The sequence below is a fragment of the Leucopleurus acutus genome, assembly GCF_964270905.1.
Source record: "Leucopleurus acutus genome assembly, chromosome: 1".
In the NCBI taxonomy this organism is placed as follows: Eukaryota; Metazoa; Chordata; class Mammalia; order Artiodactyla; family Delphinidae; genus Leucopleurus; species Leucopleurus acutus.
This window is the reverse complement of record NC_139142.1, coordinates 140,289,421-140,315,230: the sequence shown is the minus strand read 5'-3', so window position 1 is coordinate 140,315,230 and position 25,810 is coordinate 140,289,421. Positions and strand designations below refer to the sequence as shown.

At 35.4% G+C, this 25,810-nt stretch overlaps 1 protein-coding gene across 2 annotated transcripts in view; it reads left to right on the top strand.

Moving 5' to 3' along the window:
* The window catches only part of MYO9A (myosin IXA), a gene marked incomplete at its 3' end in the record, with an annotated part of 220,604 nt that overhangs the window by 22,909 nt on the left and 171,885 nt on the right, over positions 1 to 25,810 (top strand). For both annotated transcript variants that reach the window (XM_082860992.1, XM_082860993.1), the window contains exons 6-10: positions 2,909 to 3,006; positions 5,211 to 5,337; positions 10,409 to 10,498; positions 14,276 to 14,392; positions 16,238 to 16,372. In XM_082860992.1, the coding sequence (XP_082717118.1) occupies positions 2,909 to 3,006; positions 5,211 to 5,337; positions 10,409 to 10,498; positions 14,276 to 14,392; positions 16,238 to 16,372 (567 nt within the window). The remainder of the gene's footprint in view (positions 1 to 2,908; positions 3,007 to 5,210; positions 5,338 to 10,408; positions 10,499 to 14,275; positions 14,393 to 16,237; positions 16,373 to 25,810) is intronic.

Below are 25,810 nucleotides of genomic sequence, written 5' to 3'. Positions count from 1 at the left end.
GGCTCAGAATTTAAGTGACTTCCCCCACGGTGATGAAGCAAGTTAATAGTGTAGTTGGGATTCAAATCAGGCTATGTTCTTTATATTCTTTTTTCTTAAATGATCTTCAGCATCTTTACTAATTCTCAAAGTCAATTATTCCTATTTATGTCCTATATTATCAACTGGTAGCTATAAAAAAGTATGATTTTTATAAGCACCATTCTAAGAAATATATACAGCGTAGGAGAAAAATGTGTAATTTGACTCTGCTCTTCACTTTCTCTCCTTCATAAATGTTTACTATATGCCAGGCCTATTGTAGGTGCTTATAAATGAGAAAGCAGTCTCATCATCTCATACAAAGGGAATAAAGGCTGATAGCATGAAAGAACATTTTGGTGTGTTTGTGGGGAGTGTTCAGTGGCATGTTATCAAGTAAGACTAGAGCCTGAGCTAAGTTTGACAAGAGGAATCAACTATTTTCTTTCAGTGGAAAGGGTCCTAACAGTTGTTGGTTAGTTCCCTGTCTTATTCTTTGACCCTTACCGTTTCACTGTTTTCTAAATGACCTCCAACAGCCAGTATTTGTATCTTGGTGCTTGAAGCCTTTTCTCAGAACCCTTGTGCTCTTGCATGACCCTCTAGAAGTTCCTAGGAGTTAACAGCTTATCTCTAGAAGTCCTCAACCAATAACTCATGGGAGGTGGTATATAAGTGTTCCCGCTCCTTCACCTGTCTATTTTTTTTTTTTTTGCGGTACGGGGGCCTCTCACTGTTGTGTCCTCTCCCGCCGCGGAGCACAGGCTCAGTGGCCATGGCTCACAGGCCTAGCCGCGGAGCAGCATGTGGGATCTTCCCGGACCGGGGCACGAGCCGATGTCCCCTACATCGGCAGGCGGACTCTCAACCACTGCGCCACCAGGGAAGCCCCACCTGTCTATTTTTTATACTGTTTCCCAGAGATTACTTTGGGATTAAAGTCCAGTTACCCACTGTGGTAGCTACTTTAATATTATACCCTATTTAGGCTACATTGCCTTCCCTACATTCCGCTAGTACTTGTACTGAATCTTTGTCTCAAGGTCGGCTTCCATAGGAACTCAGATTAAGATAAAGATATTTCTGGTCTGGTAGGTTAGTCCATCCTTAGTTTTTCTAATACCGTTGTCATCAGGGAAATACACATTAAGTACAAGCCTTTAAAAGTTAATTATGATTTTGGTTTTCACTGAGACCATTTTGTATTTCCGAAGAACAATTTGATTATAGATAACAGCAAGTATAAATGTATTTATATTTTAGTTCTTTATTCAATTTATGTTCTCAATATTTTATACACATTGTTTTATTCATTCTTGGGGTAGATAAGAACAACCGTCAGTTACGAGAATCATTACTGTATCATTGAGTTTACACAAGCGGAAGCATAGTTCTCTTTTTCCCCACTGATTTATTATAGAAAACTTTTTACTAAATCATAAAATGAGTGAGCTGTTTGTGGTTTTGGGGGGAAGAAAAGCAAGAGCTTTTAAAAAGCTTTACTATAGGTAAAAGAAAAATGTGTTAACTTAAAATTTTTTAGTAGGTAGGATGTTGGCATGTCTGTAGAAGTATGTCTTAAAATTGCTTACCAGAATTTTATAGTCAGAAAATTAAGTACATGGGTTCTCAGAAAGAACGTTTCTTGAAGTGAATTTAAAAATTTAAACTATCCATGTATACCTTTCCATAGAGAATAAAAATATTTTTAATAACATTCTAAGGCTTAATATTTAATTTAAAATTTTATTATTTATATATTCATTAACTCATTCTTACAACGCCTAAAGCAAGTTGTACATGGTAGATACTTGATAAATACTTTTTAAAAAATAAATGAGCACTTTGTTTACTTCTCAAAAAAGAATATCTCATTCAGTCAAATAAATCATTCATTGTATATCTGCTTTAATAATTTCCCACTTTCTTCTTGGCACTGACTTGATACTGGAGAACTGCAGTAAATGAGACAAGTAATAGTTCATGTGTTCATTGAGTATTTAATACAATATTTCATAGGAATATAGGCATTAAAAAAGTAAATACATGTGAGGAGGTTTTTGAAAATGTTAAGTGTAAGGGACTGTGAGAACATATAGTAAAGGGATTTAGAGACTTATTTATTGTTTTAAAGATTTAGATTATGTGTACAGTGTTACTGTTTGACTTTTGGGGGAAGTGAAATGCAAGAGTTGCTCTAGAAGAGTAGTATTTTTTTATTTGGTAGTCCATAACTATTTTTACTGACTCATATCATGTGTGTTCTTTGCAGGTTTTTATACTTTCACATATACTTTTTTATTTTGCTGACTGATTACCATGTTTATGTTATTAGGAATATAATATTTATGTTATTTCTAATATTGATATAATATAAACCTCTTTGTATTATAAAAGTCTAGTCTCCACTTCTCAACTAAATTGTTGCCTGTTCTAAAATTTATTTTTGTGTCCCAGGATCTAGTTCACCTTGCATATGGGTAGACACTTATTAAATATTTGTTGAATAAATAACATTTGTTTGTGGAATTGAGCTCTCTTAAATGCTTTGGATCTCCAAGACTCTTCAGAACCACTCAAAATCAAACTTTGTATCAGAACATTTTATACATATTGCTAGCTCTTAAGTTACTTTTGAGATCCTTGCTTGGGTGGTTGTGAAAGAGGGAGAAAAGATTACCTACTGGTATTTTGGTAGGTGTGTGTTTAGTGTGCATACTTGTGGTAAGATAAGAGAGCTAATGAATTTGGCAATGTCTAAATATTTCACCAGCTCTAATTTTTATAATAGGTATATTTATCTAAAATTACTATATTTCCACGTGGCTTAGATTACTTTTCAATAGGTAGTCTTGATTTTTCTCCCCCTTTTTTCTTAAAAAAACAGGATTGCTTCACAGTGGAGGGGGAAGATTTGAGGCATGACTTTGAACGCTTACAACTAGCCATGGAAATGGTAGGATTTCTTCCCAAGACACGAAGACAGTGAGTTTATTTATTGTATTCTTATAGCCTTGATAGAGAATAAATCATGATGTGTTTCAAAAATTCCTCTTCTTTGATCCTTTGAAACAATCTTCTGATATTCCTGATCCAGTTCCATCTTAAATGTTACTTAGAATTAGAAAATTTATTTTTCTAAAAGACTTGTTTTGAATTGCTTTCTTTTGTCATAAATCTTTGAGAATCTGTTGAAAGTTGGAGCTCTTCTTCCTGTAAAATGTAATACATAAACATTTGCATATTATTGCAAGGGCTCATGGTGCCCCCCAAACCTCTCCATGTACCTTACCTAAAAACCGTTGCTTTGTAACACTATTTTATAACTCCTTGCTTTCTATATCATTGATCTTTAATCTTATTAAGACATGCATACATTTCAGTATAACATAATTTTCTATGTATTTCAACTGTAAATTTATGTCTGTAGCATTGTGCTAAATGTATATTTTTCATTGTAAATATAAAAAGTAGAACTGTAAAAAGGTTGAGATAAGGATGGAGTAAACTATGCTTAAAATAAAGAAGTAAATTATATTTAAAATAAAACAAACTACTTTAAAGATGCAAATAACCTTAACCTTATAAGCTTTTTGAGAGCAGGGGTTCTTAATTCATATTTATAAATCTTTTACTATTGAATTATAGTATATTCAATTGTTTATAAGACGTTTATTGTTGCTGGAGACTATGCATCACATATTTGTGTGTGAGAAACATTATTGTGCTGATTATTGAATCCAAAATTCTGAAATAGTGTAATGTGCAACTATATAAACTACTACTAAAAATAGTTTTTTAAAAAATGGCTCATAAGTTTGGTTTTTTTATGTTTTTGGCTTTCAGTAGTTTTTATATTTCAGTTGATACTGAGTTTCCTCTCTAACCCAGAATGTTTTTGTGAAATATTCCTTTAGAATTGACTTGTATTTTGTTTGAGTCGTGTTAATGACTCGATCATTTAAAAATTTTGAATTATTTGAAAAATTACACCTACGAATTAGATGTTGCTTCGGACCTCCGAAAGTACAGCTCTTAGGTTCCTAACGCAATATCTTTGTTTTATTTAAAATGCTTCCTAATTTTAGGAAAACACAAAGTTAAAATTTCTTAAGTAGGACAGATTTATTCTGAGGAAATAACTGGAGAAGGCACAAAGATGTGTGTATATATAGATTTCTAGGAAGGGCTTTTAGATGGAGTATTCAACTGTGTTAAACGCCTTTGAGATATCATGTAAGTTAAGGACATAATATATTTTTCTAAGTTACACGGAGGTTCTTGGTAACTTCTATGAGACATTTTACTGGGAGGCAGATGCCAGAATGTGTTAGCAAATAGTGAATGACAAAGTGAAGGCAAGGAGTGTAAGTTAACATTTCAATAAGCTTGTTTATGAAGTGAAGAAGATGTAGGATCTAGGATGGGTTGTTTAAAGTAAAAGAGAAGTGAGATTATTTTGATAGAAAGTTCTTGTCAGGTTCAGGCTAGAGATAGAAAATTGGTATAATAATGTTCCAGAGTAAACTGAGTTCATGAGATGTATAGCACAAGCGTAGGGATTAGTTGTTGGCTGGAGGAGGGGCATGTGTTCTTCTGAGACAGGAGGGAAGGACAGTCCAGATACAGATGTTTCTCATTAAGGGCCTGATAATAGATAATATATCCCAGTGGCCTCATACTGTTTTTTAAAAAGCATTTATAATATGATGGGCAGTATAATATGATGTAGGAAAGCATTTAAAAAATATAACTACTAATAAAATATCACCTAGATTACTTGGTTAAAATACAGATTCTAAGACCTTTCTTTTAAAGATTCTGTTGCAGTAGATCTGAAATAGACAGTGTAGGGAAAGGACATTCCAGGCAGGATGAAAAGCGTTTAGAAAGTCCATGGACTTTTGAAACACTACGGCAGGTTCAGACAATAGTAAGAAGTCCCCTTCAAATAGCTATATCTGACAGGTGATATAATTCTGAAAGGGTTATGTAAAGCGCTTTGCACAGTGCCCGACATAGTGAACACTCAATAAATTTTAGTTATTTTAGTTATTATTATCCTATTTCTTATTTTTCTGAAGACTGAATGCTTTGTACTGGTTAATTTGCTTGATTAGAATTTTGGAATGAAACAAGCTTAGAGAATGCACATAAGCAAGCTGTAATTTATGGTTTTATTTTCACAGGATTTTCTCTCTTCTCTCAGCAATACTACATTTGGGTAATATCTGTTATAAAAAGAAGACATACCGGGATGACTCCATAGATATATGTAATCCTGAAGTTCTGCCTGTTGTCTCAGAATTATTAGAAGTAAGTGATTACATTCTCAGTTGTCATTTCAAATACTGGGTAACTTTTCAGTTTTTATTTTGTGTAACTATTTTGTAGATATAAATGGGTTAATACTTTTTATTAATAGTGTTACTCCAAAAGTTGGAATTTCTGCTATTGTGTGTGCCAGAATCTTTAGAAGATTTGGGTTTTCTTCCCTGCCTCCCTTTGCCCCAGATATCCCTGATTCCTCAATTTGCTGAATAGGATGAGTTTTTCACTCTATACTGTATCATGTTCTAGGCCTTTGTAATTTTTCTCCTTGTATATTTAAGATTTCCTCTTATAGTAGGATGTTGGTTAGATTATTTTATTTGAAGATGGGTATCTGGATGGGTGGAGAAAAGGGTACTACCTTTTCTTTCTTCATGGCTGAATGGGAGCCAAAGGTCTTCATCTCCTATGATGTTTCTTCCCACATCAGGGTCCTTATTATTACCTTATTCTTTCTTCCTGGAGTGATGATTTCTTATGTTTTCTGAGCTATCTACTCATCTTAAAAGGGATATGATTTTTGTAGGCCCTCTCCTCTGACAGGAAGTATATGTGTGTATACTCCCCTGAGTATATTCACATATCTACAAATATTTTTATATAACCATCTATATCTATATAAAGATAAACATGATCTGCACAGCAAGGGAAACCATAAACAAAGTGAAAAGACAACCTACAGAATGGGAGAAAATATTTCCAAACAATGTAATTGATGAGGGATTAATTTCCAGAATATGCAAACTGTTCATACAGCTCAATATCAGAAAAACAAAACAACCCAGTCAAAAAATGGGCAGAAGACCTAAATAGATACTTCTCCAGAGAAGACATACAGATGGCCAACAGGCACATGAAAAGATGCTCAACGTTGCTAATTATTAGAGAAATGCAAATCAAAACCACAATGACGTATCATCTCATATCCGTCAGAATGGCTGTCATCAAAAAGTCTGCAAATAGTAAATGCTGGAGAGGGTGTGGAGAATAGGGAACCCTCTTGCACTGTTGGTGGGAATGTAAATTGGTGCAGCTGCGATGGAGAACAGTATAGAGGCTTCTTAAAAAACTAAAATAAAAATAGAGCTATAATATGATCCAGCAATCCCACTGCTGGGCATGTATCCAGTGAAAACTCTAACTCGAAAAGACACATGCACCCCAATGTTCATAGCAGCACTATTTACAATAGCCAAGACATGGAAGCAACATAAATGTCCATTGACAGTTGAATGGGTAAAGATGTGATGTGTATACACACACACACACACACACACACACACACACACACACACACACAATGGGATACTACTCAGCCATAAATAAGAATGAAATAATGCCATTTGCAGCAACATGGATGTACCTTGAGATTATCATACTTAGTGAAGTAAGTCAAACAGAGAAAGACAAATATTGTATGATATCACTTATATGTGGAATCTAAAAATACGATACAAATGAACTTATTTACAAACAGAAATAGACTCACAGACATAGAAAACAAATTTATGGTTACCAAAAGGGAAAGTGGGAGGGAGGGATAAATTAGGAATTTGGGATTAACCGATACATACTGCTATATATAAAATAGATAAACAACAAGGACCTACTGCATAGCACAGGGAACTGTATACAGTATCTTATAATAACCTGCAATGGAAAAGAATCTGAAAAAGAATACATATTTATATATATAGTATATATATATAAATAAAACTGAATCACTTTGCTGTACACCTGAAACATTGTAAGTCAACTATACTTCAGTAAAAAAAATAAAAATTATAAAAAAGATAAACATGAGATTATACTCTTGTTTCTAACTAATCCATTAGCACATGTATCATTCTAGCCTTCTCCCCTTGCTTATCTGTAAACTCACACTCTAACAGCGAGGAAGCTGTCTCCCATCAATCTGCCATTCATTTAGGTATTGGATTCTAGTATACCTGTAAAGCAGTATTAGAATTTTTAACCCATATCCCTGTGGGAAATGACTTTATGGAGTCATGTTACCCCTAGTTTTACAGACTCCATTTATTTCCAGAATTACTTAGGTCAGCACCTTTTTTCCTCCCACCCCCATCACTGAGGTTGTTCCATATATTTGTCATATAGTTTTCATGTCATGGTCTGTATTCTTTTCCTAAGATTCCCACAACATCTTAAATAATTTTCTAAAAATTTGTATACATTATGATTCACTCTTTTTGCTATTTGGGTTGTGACAGATGCATAATGTCGTGTATCCTCCACTACATTATCATACAAAATAGTTTCACAGCCCCCAAAATTCCCTGTGCTTCACCTATTCAATCCATCGCAGCAAACTACCGATCTTTTTACTAGCTCTGTAGGTTTGCCTTTTCCAGAATATAACATAATTAGAGTCATATAGTATGTAGCCTTTTCAGACTGATTTGTTTCACTTAGCAATATACATTTAAGATTCATCTGTGGCTTTTCCTGGCTTGATAGCTCATTTCTCATTATTGCTGGGTAATATTCCATGGTGTGGATGTGGTTTATCCATTCATCTGTTGAAGAGCATGTTGATCATTTCCCGTTTTTTGCAATTATGAATAACCTTTTTTTCTGTTGAAATATCACTTATCTTTCAAATCTTGGTTCATATACTACTTCATGGGACTTAACCATATTAAAGGGTCTAAACTGACTCTATCAGCATAGAACATTTGCTTCTCCTTAGCGTAGTTCAGTATTGGCTTTGTAGCATAAAGTTAATTGTTTACCAGTTTGTGTCCATTATAGGGTGGTGGCAATGTTCTTTGAGAGCAATGGATGCCTCTTATTGATCTAACCTTACAGTGTTTATTATTTTGTACATACCTTGCTGTTGCTTATTAACTTTAATGGAATGAGTTAGCCTGGAAGAAGGGTCAGGAGGGAGTACCTTGAATTGGAACTAGATTCACTCATTGGAAAGAAGTTCCAGGGTGTGGAGTGTGGTATCTGAAAGCTGTAATTTTGAAGGTCATGAGGGTCAGAAAACAGATGTATTTCAGGCAGGCATTTCAGGTGATATTTTAGTCAGACATTTGGTATTGTGGCTAGTAGTCTTTCTTATAAGTTCAGGCATTCAGCAAGTACCAAGGCTTCTGGTCCTAGTGCAGTATTACTTTTTTTGGTGAGAGACTAGTAAGAGGAATTCAGGCAATTTAAAGAGATATTGGTAAAAAAAGGAGAAATCCAGTTCTGAGAATTGGACTTACCAGTGTCAAAGTTAGAGTAACAACTAAATGTGATTTGATAGCAAATCTCACTTTTGAACTCAAGCTTCTCAAAATCCTTCTTGTTACATATAGTTTGGACTGGTTCTAGGAATGGAGGTTTATTAAGTATAAAGAAGATAATCTTCAAAGTCAACGAGCTAGAGAAGGTCTGAGAAGACCTATCAGGGTATCCTGCCTATGGTTAGATCTTATTTTTATTTATTATTATTATTATTTTTTTATTTAAAATTGTTTTTGGCCGCGCGGCTTGTGGGATGTGAGTTCCCCGACGGGGGATCGAACCTGGGCCCTCGGCAGTGAGCGCGCAGAGTCCTAACCACTGGACTGCCAGGGAATTCCCATAGTTAGATCTTATTTTTAAATATGATTTTCTCTAATTGAGTAACATTGATAATGATAATTGGAACCTTAAGGCTTTCATTGAAATAAGATTGAAAGATAGGCACAATAACTGGTTTAATTAAAATGTAAGCTCTTTAGTAAAGGTTTAATTTAATTTCCCTCCTTCCCAAAGTGATTCAATTCAATAATAAATATAGACTTAGCTTCTAAGAACAAATAATGGTTTAATTTTATTTATTTTTTCCTATTATTTTTTGTAGTTACCTCAGGCAGTAGTGAATGGTTTGCATCTTCTGTGTACTAAATCCTATCTGGGGTAGAGGCTTGTGAAATTATTAAAAGCAAACAAGCTCCAGTAGATTAGTTGTATTTAATTGTGGAGCATGTTTTTGTTGCGAAATATTAGAACCATCATCATTACTATAAATTGTTCAATTTTTAGTAGATTTATGTGTTTTGAGTATATTTAACATCTATTGAAACAATATTAAAGAATGAATTTTTAATATACATATCAGTTTCTCAATTAGGTGAATATGAGAAACATTGTAGATTGGATATTGAGCCCATTGCTAATTATTAATATTTTGTATTAATAAAGTGTATTTATTTATTGGCCTCAACACGCACCTTGCAGGATCTTAGTCCCCGACCAGGGATCATATCTTGGCCCTGGCAGTGAAAGTGCCGAGTCCTAACCACTGGGCTGCCAGGGAATTCCCTCAATAAAGTTTATTTTAAAAATTTAAAGTCATATATGCACGATTAAGACTATTCAGAAAATTATAGAGGTAGCTGATTGAAATATGAATTCAGTAATTTTTTTTGGATGTTTATCAAAATACAAGCAAGATTAGTGTGTTTTGTGTGATTGTGTATATGTGTAGATCTGTGTATGACCATTGTCAGGTTTTAGTGTCAGCATTAAATCAGCTCCTTAAAATGAATTGGGTGGTTTTTCATTCTTTAAATTTTTTTTTCTGCATTTAAAAGACGAATCACGGGCTTCCCTGGTGGCGCAGTGGTTGAGAGTCCGCCTGCCGATGCAGGGGACACAGATTCGTGCCCTGGTCCGGGAAGATCCCACATGCCGCGGAGCGTCTAGGCCCGTGAGTCATGGCCGCTGAGCCTGCACTTCCGGAGCCTGTGCTCTGCAATGGGAGAGGCCACAACAGTGAGAGGCCCGTGTACCGCAAAAAAAAACAAATAAATAAAATAAAAATAAAAAGACCCATCTGTCTTATTTACCCTTTGTGTCTTTTTTGTGGTGAAGTATGGTGAGTGGGACACTTAAATTCCACTTTGGCCAATATTTAAATTGCCCAGTGTATTGTCTTTTTGTTTTTTCTCTGTTGCATATTTACTAATCTCAGTAATTTTTTTCTCTATTTGACTTTTCAATAAATAATTCAACCATAGTCATAAATCTTTTATATTGAATTTACTTTTCCGCTGTATAGGTTAAAGAAGAGATGCTATTTGAAGCACTAGTTACAAGGAAGACCGTGACAGTGGGAGAAAAGCTTATTTTACCATACAAACTGGCAGAGGTATGAATAGATTTTCTTTGAAATCAAGGAACTCTGAACATTTTTAGAAGTTTAGGTTTATATTCTTTCTGTTAACAGAATGAAAATAATAGTATGGATTGAAATATTTTCTGGGCTCTTGAAATTTATCGTGAACTTTCTGTCAATTTGGAAACTTAAAGTTGAATGTAATTTTAAGCAATACGCTTACATTTTTCTCCAATGATCTCAATCTGATCACCGTTTTTAAGTTTCATAGTATTACTGTGGGATAAGTAGATGGTAGGTAGAATTATAAATAAGCAGTCCTTAACCCAATTGATTATTCCTTGTTGAGCACATCATATCTTCCAGCACATCATATTCTTTTGGTTTACTTTTTCGTTGTTGGCCTCTCCTTTGCAGTTCTTTTTGTTTGTTTTTTCTTTTCTTCCTGACTTCTTAAAGATTGGGTGCCCTAGGACAGTCTTTGTCTTTTCTTCTCTATACTCTTTATCTAGATTTTCTCACTTAGTCCCATGGCTTTAAATATCGTCTGTATAGTAAAGCTTCCAGGTAAGTTTTATTGCTATAGTGTGCCAATATTACTATTATACCACTCAGGTGTATAGGAGTAGGAAAGTTATTGAAAAACCTACTATTTTATGGTGAAGTTTTATGAAAGTGTTGAGAAATCAAACTGACAATTATAAAGATAGGACAGGAATATGAGATTGGAAGTCAGAGAGGTGGGGAAACAGTGATTTAACTGTAGAGAATGCTTTCTAGGCAGACATTGATTAATTTATCCCATTGATCCATTTATCCCATTTTTGGGGTCTCTCCTGATTGTACCTACAGGTCCACATTTCTTCATTATGTCAGGTATCTTATATCGTATTTTATAGTTGCCAACTTTGAGAGCTCCTTTCTAGACAAGAGAAAAAGCCAAACCGTTTTAAGAGTTTTGTTCATCTTTTACATAAAAGTTCAATGCTTTTATATTTTCTTTCTCAACTTTTTTCATTATTAAATATTTCTTTATGTTTATTTACATGTTTAACTTTAACTTCAACATTTTGAGATTATTTTTGTAGCCCCTGCTTTATTTTTGTTTATGTTTGTTTGGTATATTTATTTGTTTAGTAAATATTTGAAAACACTTTTTGTGCCTGGAATTGTGCTAGGCATTATGAGTAAAATGAAGAGCAGTCCTTGAGGATTCTAGTATTTTGTCTGAAGAGCAATGGAAAGAAGGGTTTTAAGCAAAAAAGTTGCCTTAGATATTTTTTAAAGGACAATCTGGCAGCAGTGTGAAAAAATTAGTTGGAGGAGAGCGTGTTAGTTTTCTATAGCTGTGTAACAAACTTAGTGACTTACTATAATACAGATTTATTATCTGACAGTTTCCATGAATCATCAGTCTGGGCACAGGTTAGCTGGGTCCTCTGCTCAGGGTTTCACCAGGCTGAAGTCAAGATATTCATGATGGCTGTGATCTTATCTGAGACTCAACATCCTCTTCTAAGTTCACAGGTTGTTGACAGGATTCACTTCCTTGCAGTTGTAGGACTGAGATCCATAATTTCTTGTTGGCTGTTAGGGGCCATTCTCAGCACCTAGAGTCTACTTGCCATTTCCTGCCATGTGGTCCTGTACACAACATGGCAGTTTGCTTCTTCAAGGCCAGCAGGAGAATCTCTGATGGATGGGCTCAGTCCCTAGTAAGTCAGCTCTACCCAAGACAGTATCTCTTGGGTTAACTAAAAAATTCAGCTGATTTTGGGCCACAATTATATCTTTAAAATCCCTTCGCCCTTGTCATATAACAAAAGATAGTTATGGGAGTGAAATCCATCATTTACAGTCCTGTTCACACTTACTGGGAGAGGATATAGAGAACATGTACACCTGGTGATGGGAATCATTCTAACCCATAGGGCAAGAGTGAATGTGGAATGATGAGTTTGGAGGCTATAGTAGTTAGTACTCCTGAGGAGAAAGATGCTTGCTGCTATGTCTAGAATGGTGACCTACTGATAGGGAGAAATGGATGTATTTAAAAAGAAAGAAATTTAGATGGTAAAAGCAACAAGATTGGGCAATGATTTGCTTAGTGGGAAGCAGGGAGGAAGAAGGAGATGTCAAGGATGAATCCTGATTTTCTGGTACACACAACTGTAGAATATTGGTACCATTCAGTGAGACAGGAAACACTGAACGAGATCTTGTTTGAGTGAGAAAATAATTAATTGGTATTTGGGCTTATTGAGGTTAAGCTGTGATAGGCAGGACTGCATTTCAGAGAAAAGAGGCTAAAAGTATAATATTGGGAGTTATGGTGTAAATAGGCATTATATTTGTATATTTGGTATATTTGGATTCTCTATAAATCTATTAATTTGATATGGAGGTTTTCTTTTAACTACAAAATTCAACTCATTTATATTCATTGTGATAACGAACATGTTTTCTTACTGTGTGTTTTAAAATATTTTGCTTTTGCTGAATTTAATCAGATTGTCTTTATTCTTTTTCCTCTCCTCTGGGGAAAATAGAATGGTTATTCTCTCTATATATTCTACTATTGATTTTCTTTTTATTTTAAAGATATTTGGTTGATAACTTGCCTAAGAATAGACTTTTAGGGCCACATCCTTTTTTCTCTCAGAACTTCTAAACGTTTTCCAATTATTTTCAAGTGTCTAGTGTTGAAGATAGAGAATTTAATACCTGTCTTCTCTTTCCTATGTAGGTGATAGTTTAGGTAGGTAGTTTTTGTTCTGGAAACTTGAGGGGGTTTTTTTCCCACTGAAATTCAGAAATTCATTCATCATCTATGTGTGGTCGGTTATAGTATTGTCTCCATTTTACAAATGTAAAAAAAGCTGTAGCCTAAGAGTTTAAGTAACTTGACCAAGGTCAAATAGCTGGAATAAGTAGAGAAACCGGGACTGGAAGATAGTCTAGCTCTTAATCAACACTCTCTACTTCCTCTAAAATTAAGAACATAGATATAAATATGTACCTGAATATACAAGCTGCAAAATAAGTCCCTAGATGAGAAGTACATAAATTATTAGGATTTGTATTCTTTTAAGTTCTAGGACTCAGCTGTCTAAGATACGTGCCCCACAACCCTCTTTTTAGGTTGCGGTACTTTCTAAATGTTGGATTTTCTTTAAGTAATAGACTTCATTTTTTAGACTAATTTCAGATTTACACAAAAATTGAGCAGATAGTACGGAGAGTTTCCATAAACTAGGGAAGGCTTGAGGTGAGGGGAAAAAGTAAATCACATAACTCCATAATGAAAGAATTGTTACTGTTTGGGGATGGAGAAATTCTAAAGGTTACTGTGGATGACAAGCTGAAGACAGCCAGGAGTGTAATTGTGGTGGTGTGACTAGGATTCCACAGATAACTGATGCCTTTTTGATAATTGATTCCTATGCCTGGAATACTCTTCCCCACTTTAGTTGGCAAAGTTCATTTATTTATAAAGTTCCTATTCTACCTTCTTTACTAGGTGAAATATATACCCCAGTTTTCAGTAAAAGTGTTTTGAAATGTGTGGACTCATGTTTTGTTTCCTTTATCTTTCATGGCAGTTTAAGCCTGGATTCCCTGAGTTGGATTAAATTAATGAGTATATATAAAAAACTTCAATTGTAGGTTATTTATATTGAAAGAAAAATTAATTTCTAATTCAGGATAATAAGCTTTCTTTCTTGAATGAGAACAAAACACTTTGTTATAGTATCTTAGTCAGATTGTTGCCAATTTCACTTAGACTCCTAACTTTTTTTTTTTTTCCAGGCTGTGACAGTGAGGAACTCCATGGCTAAGTCTTTATATAGTGCCCTGTTTGACTGGATAGTTTTTCGGATTAATCATGCACTTATGAATAGTAAAGATTTGGAGCAAAATACCAAGGTAGACATATATTGGATTATAATATATTTTTCCTGAAAAACTGTTTTAATAAAATGGGTAATGCATAAAATTTAAAAACATAGAATTATATAGAGTAATAAGTTCACCTTTTATCTGTATTCCCTGCTATTTCTCTCCTTATTTCTGCTTCTATGACCCTATTCAGCAAAACTGTTCTGTGTGTCTTTCCAGAGCTTTTTTCCTATGTACTTACATTCCTATAGATGTACATGTACAGAGTTGCTTTTAAACGTAAAAATAGGATCATGCTATCTGTATTGTTTCTCATTTGTATTTTTTTTTACCTGGTTATGTCTTGAAATATATCTAGACCTCATTATTTTTAATATTTAAATGTAAAACGTAAATATTTAAATGTAAAATTGCTCTTACATGACCTTTTCATGCTTTGAGTAAGCCCACAGGTAGAAAGTTGATTTTAATTCTAACCTAATACACCAAGTTGACTTATTTTTTTAAATTAATTAATTAATTTTATTTTTGGCTGCATTGGGTCTTCACTGCAGTGCATGGGCTTCTCATTGCAGTGGCTTCTCTTGTTGTGGAGCACGGGCTCTAGGTGTGTGGGCTTCAGTAGTTGTGGCACGTGGGCTCAGTAGTTGTGGCTTGCGGGCTCTAGAGCACAGGCTCAGTAGTTATGGCGCATGGGCTTAGTTGCTCTGTGGCATGTGGGATGTTGCCACACCAGGGCTCGAACCCATGTCCCTTGCATTGGCAGGTGGATTCTTAACCACTGCGCCACCAGGGAAGTCCCAAGTTGACTTATTTTTGAAGATCATTATTTTCACTGTTTTTTGTAAGGGCTTAGAATTAGTCAGCAGTATTAATCACACAAAATACTCTTAATGGAGACTTTTAAAAGTCTCTTACTATTTATCACTCATTACATCAGTTTGCCCAGTATCTCTCTTAGCACCAGTGGAGAAAAATTATTTTCATTTAATCAAAATTGTCATACAACTGTATTTTAAGAATAAGGTGGGGTGGTGAGAAGAATGGTGGTTTGGGATATTAGAACTGAATATTTATCATCCATAGTAAGAAGTTAGAAGGTAATTTCTGGAGGTAAAATATCAAGAAATAGAAGAATAAACATTTTTTACTATATTATACTATTCTTTACCAAACAACTAAAAAGATTTGAGTGTTGTTGACTTTATGGAGCAGAAATTGAAGGTGGAGAAGGGATTGTTGTTTTTCGTTATAATCCTTTTAGAACTGTTTAATGTCATAAATCTTGTGTGTTTCTTTTTTTTGATAAAAATTTTTAAAGTTTTAACTTCAAGAAACCACATATTATGATATCCAGTTTCATTTCTAGCCTGTGTAAGACTAATTTAAACATACCTGTTAGCTTGATTCTTAATGCAGAATTTTATTGGGATAGAGAAGTCAAACTAGGAACAATTGCATGATCCTTTTGGCATAACCAGGCATAGCTAGGAGTAACCTAGCTTTACTTTAGTAACCTTCTGACTTTCCAATAACCTGTTTTTCCCTTCCCTGTCTCTTGGGTTTTAGAGATTTGTGATATTGAGGTAACAGGTCATTAACTCTGCTTTGTACATTTTTGTAAAGTAATCAATGAATTACATGTGTTAAAACTTTGGATCTATTTTTATAACTAAGATAAAAAGAAAAAGATGAAGAAAAAGAGAACTAACATGCTTTTCATTTGTAGTAATATTTTGACTGAACACTGGTCCCCCAAGTTTTCCTCTCTACTGCTGTTGAAGAACATTTTGTTACTTATATTGTGAATATTATTCATGAAATAAATTTGAGCATCCTTTTTTAACCATAATTTTTTTTCCTGTTTCATAGACTTTGTCCATTGGTGTTCTTGATATTTTTGGGTTTGAAGATTATGAAAATAACAGCTTTGAACAGTTCTGTATTAATTTTGCTAATGAACGCTTACAACACTACTTTAATCAGCATATCTTTAAATTGGAGCAGGTGAGTACCTGAATGTGTGTACACTTGCCGCCTTCCTGCTCCCTAAACCCTAACCCCCACCTTCACATACACACACATAAATTTTTTTTTTTTTTTTTTTGCGGTACGCGGGCCTCTCACTGCTGTGGCCTCTCCCACTGCGGAGCACAGGCTCCGGGCGTGCAGGCTCTGCGGCCATGGCTCACGGGCCCAGCTGCTCCGCGGCACACGGGATCCTCCCGGACCGGGGCACAAACCCACGTCCCCTGCATCGGCAGGCGGACTTCCAACCACTGCGCCACCAGGGAAGCTCCATAAATTTTTGAGTCATAGTCGTGATAAGTATTTTAAATGTTGTATTTCAATATAGATTTTATTGACTTCATATTAGTGTAAGCAAATGACAGATCAGAGCATAGTTTGGGGGCCTTATCACACAGGTTTTCTTTTTTGTTTAATAGGCCTCAAGTATTAGAATCAATAATATGTGCTTGTTTGACTGCACCTTTGAATGAAAAAATACGGGTTTGTTTTGCATTTTTGTTGATGTTTTTGATTTTTAATTGCCGCCATGGGCTTGGTCGCTGTGTGTGAGTAATGTTAAGTGTGGTTGTTGGATTCCTTTGATTTCTTAGTTCGAGGATGGGATAGAGGAGCTTATTAACAGAATCTCAAATGAGCTCAGAATGTGGATACAAAGAAATAGGACAGTGTAGAGAGACCAAAATGAGTAACTAGATATTTCCTGTGAGAAGTTCAAATTGACTGAACTAGTATAGAAAGAGCAAGCCATCAGTTTCTATGACAATTCTTAGGGTAAATGCAGGGTTGAAGGAAATGTGGGCTCTTTCTCCAAGTCAAGTTTGAATTCAGTAACAAGTTGAGATTGTAGCCCAGAATTTCAGTTTGTATAAAAAGAAGCAAGGGGCTTCCCTGGTGGCGCAGTGGTTGGGAGTCCGCCTGCCGATGCAGGGGACACGGGTTCGTGCCCTGGTCTGGGAGGATTCCGCATGCCGCGGAGTGGCTGGGCCCGTGAGCCATGGCCACTAAGCCTGCGCGTCCGGAGCCTGTGCTCCGCAATGGGAGAGGCCACAGCAGTGAGAGGCCCGTGTACTGCAAAAAAAAAAAAAAAAAAAAAAAAAGCAGGGTTCACATTCACCTCAAAGGAAATAGTGAAGAAAATAAATGAACAGAAAACCACAACAGGTCTTTCCTGTCATTGAGGCTTGCCGTCCTCTGTCCTGGCTTTAAGCACTGCTATTTTACTTCAAGAGTTATAAGGACTGATTAATATTCACACAAGCAGCATTAGTCTTGGCCATTTTGATAATTCCTTAAAGTTTTTAACACATGACCTTTTAGCTAGACTCTTTTATAGAGCTGTTAAAAGATAGTATTATTTGTTATAATATCACCTAACATATATGTAGTGCTTACTCTTAAGTGGGTACTCTTTTTATTCTGGTGTTGCAAATGATGCCTAAAGCCTGTATTCAAAACACTCTGGCTTCATAATTCTTGCTTTTAATCAAAAGTTGAGCTGGGATTGGTTTCTTTACTCAATCCAGTGTTCTTTTTACTAGATTATGCTAAATCAGTATTTTTATCTCCTAAAATGGCTGTGTGTGTTGGAGGGGTGGAGGAATGCATTTTGTTGACAGCGTTTTGTATTTTTCAAAGAAAAGCATCAATTGCTCTGTGGATCATTAAACAGAAGACTGGTTAAATTGCTTTTGAAGAAGAAAGGTGTTCTCTTATTGTGAACTGAAATTATTCTTACCTTATTTAGAAGTCTAGATTAGCCATGGAGGAGCCATGAGAAATGCCTTACCTAAAAACATGTATAAAAATAAAACCTTACAGTTGATGGAAAATGTGTTCAAAACTACTTGGTGGGTGGGTGGTCCTCATTTATTTGCTACCCTGCATATCATAGTTGTGGGCAATGTGGTGGAATTATGGATCAAAAGACATAGATACTAAGGTATAGCTTTTTTTTTCTTTCTTTTAAGTCTCAGTATTTTCTTCTGTTATTTGTGATGTAATGGGTAAGCTTTTGATGTAATTTTGGAAAGCTTAGAGAAAATTTATACTTTTTGCCACCCCATCTATTTTTTTTTTGCGGTACGCGGACCTCTCACTGTTGTGGCCTCTCCCGTTGCGGAGCACAGGCTCTGGACGCGCAGGCTCAGCGGCCATGGCTCATGGGCCCAGCCACTTCGCGGCATGTGGGATCTTCCCGGACCGGGGCACGAACCCATGTCCCCTGCATCGGCAGGCAGACTCTCAACCACTGCGCCACCAGAGAAGCCCGCACCCCATCTACTTTATGCTTCCTTTCTCTCCCTCCTCATGTTTTTCTACTTAAAATGGATTTTCTGGAAATAAGAGATTTAAGTCAGTTTAAATATTGAGTGTTTTATTTATTTGTGTATCACTGGTCTGGTACCTGTTATGAGATGGGTACTCAGGAACTATTTGTTAAATTCAGTTGAATAGAGAATCAGTTAAGTAGATTAAATTTTTTGAATAAATAAAACACAGAAATAAAAAAGTACCAAAGATGCTTTGGGAGGAAACATCTTGAAAATCTTGATTACTGAAGTTCACTTCTAAATTTTGCCCAAAATTAGTACATATGCACATAGGATGGGAGAGAGATGTAATAGGTGCCATGCAGGATGATAGGTATAAGGTAATCAGATATAAGGTAAAGTAGTGATATAAAGGATGAAATTGATTAGAACTTACTGAAAGTCTGCAAAGATTTCCCAGGGGTGATTCTGGAATAGAGTTTTGAATAGAAAGTTGAGCTCACCAGACTGTCAGTGGGGAAAAGATATTTTAAACAAAGGTAACAGTAGCTTTAAAACTGTGAGGCATAGAATAGCACAGCAGTTTTGATGAATTGGAAATGATTCAATATAGCTAAAATATAGGACATAAGGATGGAGGCAGGAAGGGAGATAAGTTTGATGAAATAGCCTGGGGTCAGAGAGTTGTGCAGAGAAGATTAGAATTTTTCTTTTAGAGAATGAGGAGCTATTTGAAGTATATTTAGCAGAGGATTTGAATTGGAACTGTGGAAGATGGATTGAAGAGAGGTGAACTGGAGAGAAGGACATAATCCATGAGCCAGTTGAAGTAGTATGGGAGAGTGACTCTGAGTCCTGAATCAAGGTATTTATAGAGATAATGTGGAATAAGAGACAGATGAAAAGAGGTTTCTGTGATTTGAAAATCTGTTTCCTGTTATAATTTGTAATACGGCTCTTTTCTTATTTCCTTTACTTGCTCAGAATTATTCCTTAGGTCATTGATTCATCAGTAAATCGAATAACAATTATGTATCAGGCACTGTTAGGCACTGAAGATAGACATTTTAGAGTTCAGGTATCTTACTGTGGAGTTCATAATCTAGTGAGTTGTTCTTTTGTCTATCCCACTTCTGGGGATGTCAGACTAGGAAATTTTGACGAAACTTGCTTGCAGAACACCTAAAAAAAAACTGAACAAAACATATTTGAAAGCATTGGAGTACCTTCAAATAAGTGAAGTTTTATAGGACTTAGATATGTAAGCACGAAACCCGGGATTTGAGCCCAGCATTCGGGGACTGCTTTGTTCCTAGAGACATTTCTGTTCTGGTAGAGGGCTGCCAGATTCTGAAAGAGTCAGGCTTGAGAATCTGAGAAGCCTAAATGGGTTTTCTCCAGATTAAAGAACAAGGAGGAACCCCCTGGCAACTCCCACAGGCTTTAGGTTGAAGACCTCAATGGGTTATATCTTAGAGTAAAGGTAAAGCAGAAATAGTGAAGGCATCATAGGGACTGAAGCCCAGTTTAAAATAATCTCAGTTCTTCACAGGGTTAAAATAGTGTAGAATTTCCAGCGTTCTTAGCCACCTGCTAAGAGCAAATTCAGTCTCCAGTGGAGGAAGAAATCATTCTAGTGCTAAAGTTATCTCTATACTTTTTCCTATACAAGCATTCAGTTTTTAACTGAGAAGTTTGTTTGTTTTTTAAGACATACAAGGAAGGAAACCAACATGAATAAGAACCAAGTGAGACAATAGACTATATACCATAGGGGATCCAGATAATGAGTTTATCAGACATGAACTTTAAAATAACAGTGGTTACAAGAAATTTTTTTAAGTGATAATTTTATTAAAGAACTACAAAATTTTTTAAAAATCCTAAATTTAGGAAAATTTAAAACTAATTTAGAACTAAAGGAAAATTTAAAAAATTTAGAACTAAAAAGTAGAGTGAAATTAAAAACATTAGTTTTTCACAGTTTGTTAGATATAGCTTAAGAGAAAATTAGTGATGTGGAAGATTGGCCAGAAGAAATAACAGCCTGATGAATAAAGCTAAAAGAGGAAAATACAAACAGTGTAAGAGACATAGGGCAAAGTAAAAAAGTCTAACATCTGTGTAACAGGAATTCTGGAAAGATGTATGTGAAAGAGAGAGAATAGGATAGAAGCTGTATTTGAAAAAAGTGATGGCTGAGAATTTTCCAAAACTAAAAACATAAAACAAAAAAAATTCATCAAGCACACATTTGAGAAGCCCTAAGAATGCAAAACATGATAAGAATAAAGACAGCCATACAGTAAGACAAAGACAGGGACTTCCCTGGTGGCACAGTGGTTAAGAATCTGCCTGCCAGTGCAGGGGACACGGGTTTGAGCCCTGGTCTGGGAAGATCCCACATACCATGGAGCAACTAAGCCCATGCGCCACAACTACTAAGCCTGTGATCTAGAGCCCGTGAGCCACAATTACTGAAGCCCGCACGCCTAGAGCCCGTGCTCCACAACAAGAGAGGCACTGCAATGAGAAGCCTGCGCACGGCAACGAAGACCCAATGTGGCCAAAAAAAAAAAAAAAAAAAAAAACCCCAACGAAAACAATATCTGAGAATCAGCCAGAGATGGGGGAAACAGTACCTTTAAAGAAGCAACAATAAGGGCTTCCCTGGTGGCACAGTGGTTGAGAGTCTGCCTGCTGATGCAGGGGACACGGGTTCGTGCCCCGGTCTGGGAAGATCCCACATGCCGTGGAGCAGCTAGGCCCGTGAGCCATGGCCGCTGAGCCTGCACGTCCGGAGCCTGTGCTCCACAACAGGAGAGGCCACAACAGTGAGAGGCCCGCATACCGCAAAAAAAAAAAAAGAAGCAACAATAAGATTGGAAGTCAGTCTTTCAGGGGAGACAGTGGATGCCAGAAGACAGTGGGGTATTTTCCTTAAAACTGAAGCATGTTATTTAGGCAGTAACTAAATTATTCCCGTTGTCACTGAGTTGCAGGAATGAATGAAAAGCAATGAACAATGTAAAAAAGTGGGTGAATCTAAATGAATTTTAACAAAATTAGACAAAGATAAAAATATCTTTTGTGGTTTAATGTCTGTGTAGAACTAAAACATGTGAGTACAATAGCATTTAATTCAGGAAGGGATACAGAATTTAAGGTATTGTAATATCTTTGTATTAAATGCCAAGTGATAGAAGATTTTTTTCTCTGTTAGACATTGATCAGTTAAGAATGTGTCTTATAATTTTATGATAACCACCAAGTAATAAAAGAATATAAAACTCTCAAGTTAATATAGGAAGCAAGTGAAGTAAGAACAACTCTAGTAATACAAAAGAAAGCAAGAAAGAGGTATAAAAGCAATAACAAGAAAGCAGGACAAATAACAAATGGTAAGATGGTGATTTAATCCCACAAATACCAGTAATTGCATTAAATATAAATGGACTAATTACTCCAACTAGAAGCCAAAGATTGTCAGGCTGAATGTAAAATAAGACTAAATTGTTCCTTCTAAGAGAGACTCTTTAAATATAAGCATACAGAAAGGTTAAAAGTAAAAGGATGGAAAAAGATTTAGCAAGCCTTAACAAAAACAAAAGAACTGATATAACTGTATTAGTGTCACACTTTAAGCATTGCCAGAGATAAAAAAAGGAGTATTTGATAATACTAAAAGGATTAGTTCATCAGAAAGTATACAATTCCAGATTTATAGGTACCTCATAATACGGCCTCAAAGTATATAAAACAAGAAATTGATAAAACTAAAAACAAATATATATTTGCAGTTTTAGTGGAATATTTTAACATACCTTGCTGAATAGCTGATAGAACAAGCAGACAAAAAATTGGTAAGGATACAGAAGATGTAAAGCACCCAGAGAATTGGGTGGGTGCGTTTTTTTGTTTGTTTGTTTGTTTTGTGGTACGCGGGCCTCTCACTGTTGTGGCCTCTCCCGCTGCGGAGCACAGGCTCTGGACGCGCAGGCTCAGCGGCCATGGCTCACGGGCCCAGCCGCTCCGCAGCATGTGGGATCTTCCCAGACCGGGGCACGAACCCGTGTCCCCTGCATCGGCAGGCGGACTCTCAACCACTGCGCCACCAGGGAAGCCTGGGTGGGTGCTTTTGAGGGTACCTAGTTCTGCCTGCCCTTGATGTCAGAATGCCAATTTCCCTGGGTCTGAGGCCTGTATCAAATAAGGATATAGAAGATTTTTAAGGCAAATACTTATCTGACATATATAGATAACTGCAAATTTACAAAATTTGCTTATATACTGGACCATAAAACAAGGGTCAAATTTCACAGTTTTGAAATCACACAGATCTCAATACCATAATGAATTTATATCAGAAACCAATAACAAGAAGATAACTGGAAAATACTTTATGATTAAAAATTAAGTAATGAATTTCTAGATAGCCTAGAAGTTGAAAAAAATTAGAAAATATATTGAACTTAATATATTACATATTAAAACTTGTGACTAAAGGTGCACTTGAGTCACTAAAGAAGTGTGACTAATGATTTACTTAGAGGAAAATTTTATAGTTGTTAGAAGATTTTAAGGTTGAAGAGCAACGATTAACAAATTGGAAAAAGACCAGCAAACTAAACCAAAGGAAAGTGGAAAGAGGGAAATAATAAAGAAAAAAAAGATTAAATAAAAGTGAAAACAAATATATTATGGGAGAGGATCAACAGAGTGAAAAGTAATACTTTGAAATGACTAATAACATTGATATAACCCTTAAGAAATTGGTGTGAGAGAGAGACAGAGAGGGATGTAAATAGCCAGAATTCCAATGATAAAGACCACATAATTGTGTATCCTACACATGTTAAAACGATAGTAGGATATACTAAACAACTTCATGTCTGTAAGCCTTATTAAATGATATGAGAAAAAACTTTTCAAAACTGACACAGATGAAATACAAAGTTTAACTCTAGAACTATTAAAGAAATTGAATATGTAATTAAAAACCTTTCCATAAAGAACATCGAAAGCCAAAATGACACCACTGATGAATTCTGCTGACTTTGAAAGAATTATTTTCAGTTTGACATAAATTCTTATGCGGAATAGAAAAAAAGGGGACAATTACTCAACACATTTTGGGGGCCAGGATAACATTGCTTTCTAAATCTGTGAAGGATATTATTAGAAGTGGAAATAGTCAATTTCACTCATAAATGTAGACTTAAAAATTCTAAACAAATATATATCCAGCAAGATATATAAAACGATAATACATCAGAACCAAATGGTGTTTTTCCTGTTGCATGTTACATCTAACCACCTATCAATTTAATTCATCTATTAACAAAACAAAAGAAAAAATTCATGGTGCTCTCAGTAGAAATGTAAAAAGCATTTGATAAATTTACATATTCGTTCTTGTTAAAAACAAAACAAAACCCTTAGCAAACTAGATACATATAGAAGGGAACTTCCTGGTAAAGGGCATTTACAAAAAAACCAACAGTTAATGTCAAACTTAATGGAAATAGACTGAATGATTTCCTCCTAAGACTGAGAACAAGGCAAGGTTGTTTTCTAAGAATTTTTATCAGGAACACAGGCATGTGAGAACATCCAAATGGGAAGTAAACATAGGAAAAGATTTTTCACTTATTAGTCATTAGGGAAAATAAAATTAAAAACATAATTAAATATTCCTAAGCATTCACCAGAATGACTAAAATGGAAAAGTCTGACAATACAAGTATTAGAGAAATACTGTGCACCGAAAAGTCCCATTACACTGGTGGTAGGTGCATAAATTGGTACAACCACTTTAGAAAGCTGTTTGGCAGTATCTTCTGAGGTTATACATGTGTAGTTTATAAGCCTGTGGTTTCACGCTCAAAATGTATGTAAATGTTCAACAAGAGTTTTTTATAGAAATGTTCATAATGTCATTATTTTTAATGGCCAGAAATTGGAAATAAGTGTAATGTCTATTAATAGTATATAAATAGGTGAATACATTGTATATAAATACTCAACAGCATTGGTTCTCAAAGAGTGGTTCTTCTCCTACCCCTACTGGTACCATTGACATCACCTGGGCACTCCTTAGAAATACAAATATAGGATCCCACCCTATACCTACTTATTCACAAATTCTGGGTTTGTGGCTTCTGTTTTTAACAAGCTCTCCACATGATTCTGTTGTATATTAAAGTTTGAGACTTAATCTCCGTAGCCGATTTTGGCATACTTTTTCTGTAAAGGGACCAGACAAATCAGTGTTCTAGGTTTGGGGGGCCGTATGGTCTCAGCTCTGCTGTTACATTGAGAAAGCAGCCTGGACAATAATGCATAAATGAGCAAATGTTGTACTCCACAACCCCAGCCCTACAACAATTAAAATGAATGAACTTTAGGTGCATCCTACAACATAATGTTGAGTAAAAGAAAAAAAGCCAGATGAAAAGAATATGTATTATATGATTCTATTTATATAATATTTATAAACAGGTGAATCTTATCAATGGTATTAGAAATTAGGATAATAGTTAACTTTGGGCAAGAGGGTCTGAATCATCATTGGGAAAAGGGGATGAGAAAGGATTTTGGACTGCTAGTAATGTCGATAAAAATCCATATGCTCGTACTATTTAGTATGCTTTTTATCCATGCTCTGAAAAAGAATAGGGAAAAGACTTTCTTACCACTGCTTGGGGGTGACCTTTGTATAGCATTACTTACTTGTGAAATTGTTAATTACGAGGAAAGAATTAAGCATTTACCTTTCCCAATTAGAATGACTGTAGTTTATAGTAGGGTCCACTTTTTCTTTACAGGATAATGATAATACGGAAAGAATGATAAAATTACAAAATCACTATTTCACAAAACACCATATTTGTAGAGAAGTGTGCAAGTGTAATCAGTGAATAATAAAACCATCAGATGAGCAGGATATTTATTTGGTGCCTAAATATCAGTGCAGTGTAGAAACGTAACTTCTTTGTGCTCAGGGGCATCTTTCTGACAGTTTAGAAGTTAAAGCATCACAGAGATGAATAAAAGAAGATTTCCTAGTATAGAAATTAAGGAAGGACCAATGGGGGCTTCATAAGAGAGTTCTGCATAGTTGCTAGTATGTGAGCTTTGAGTT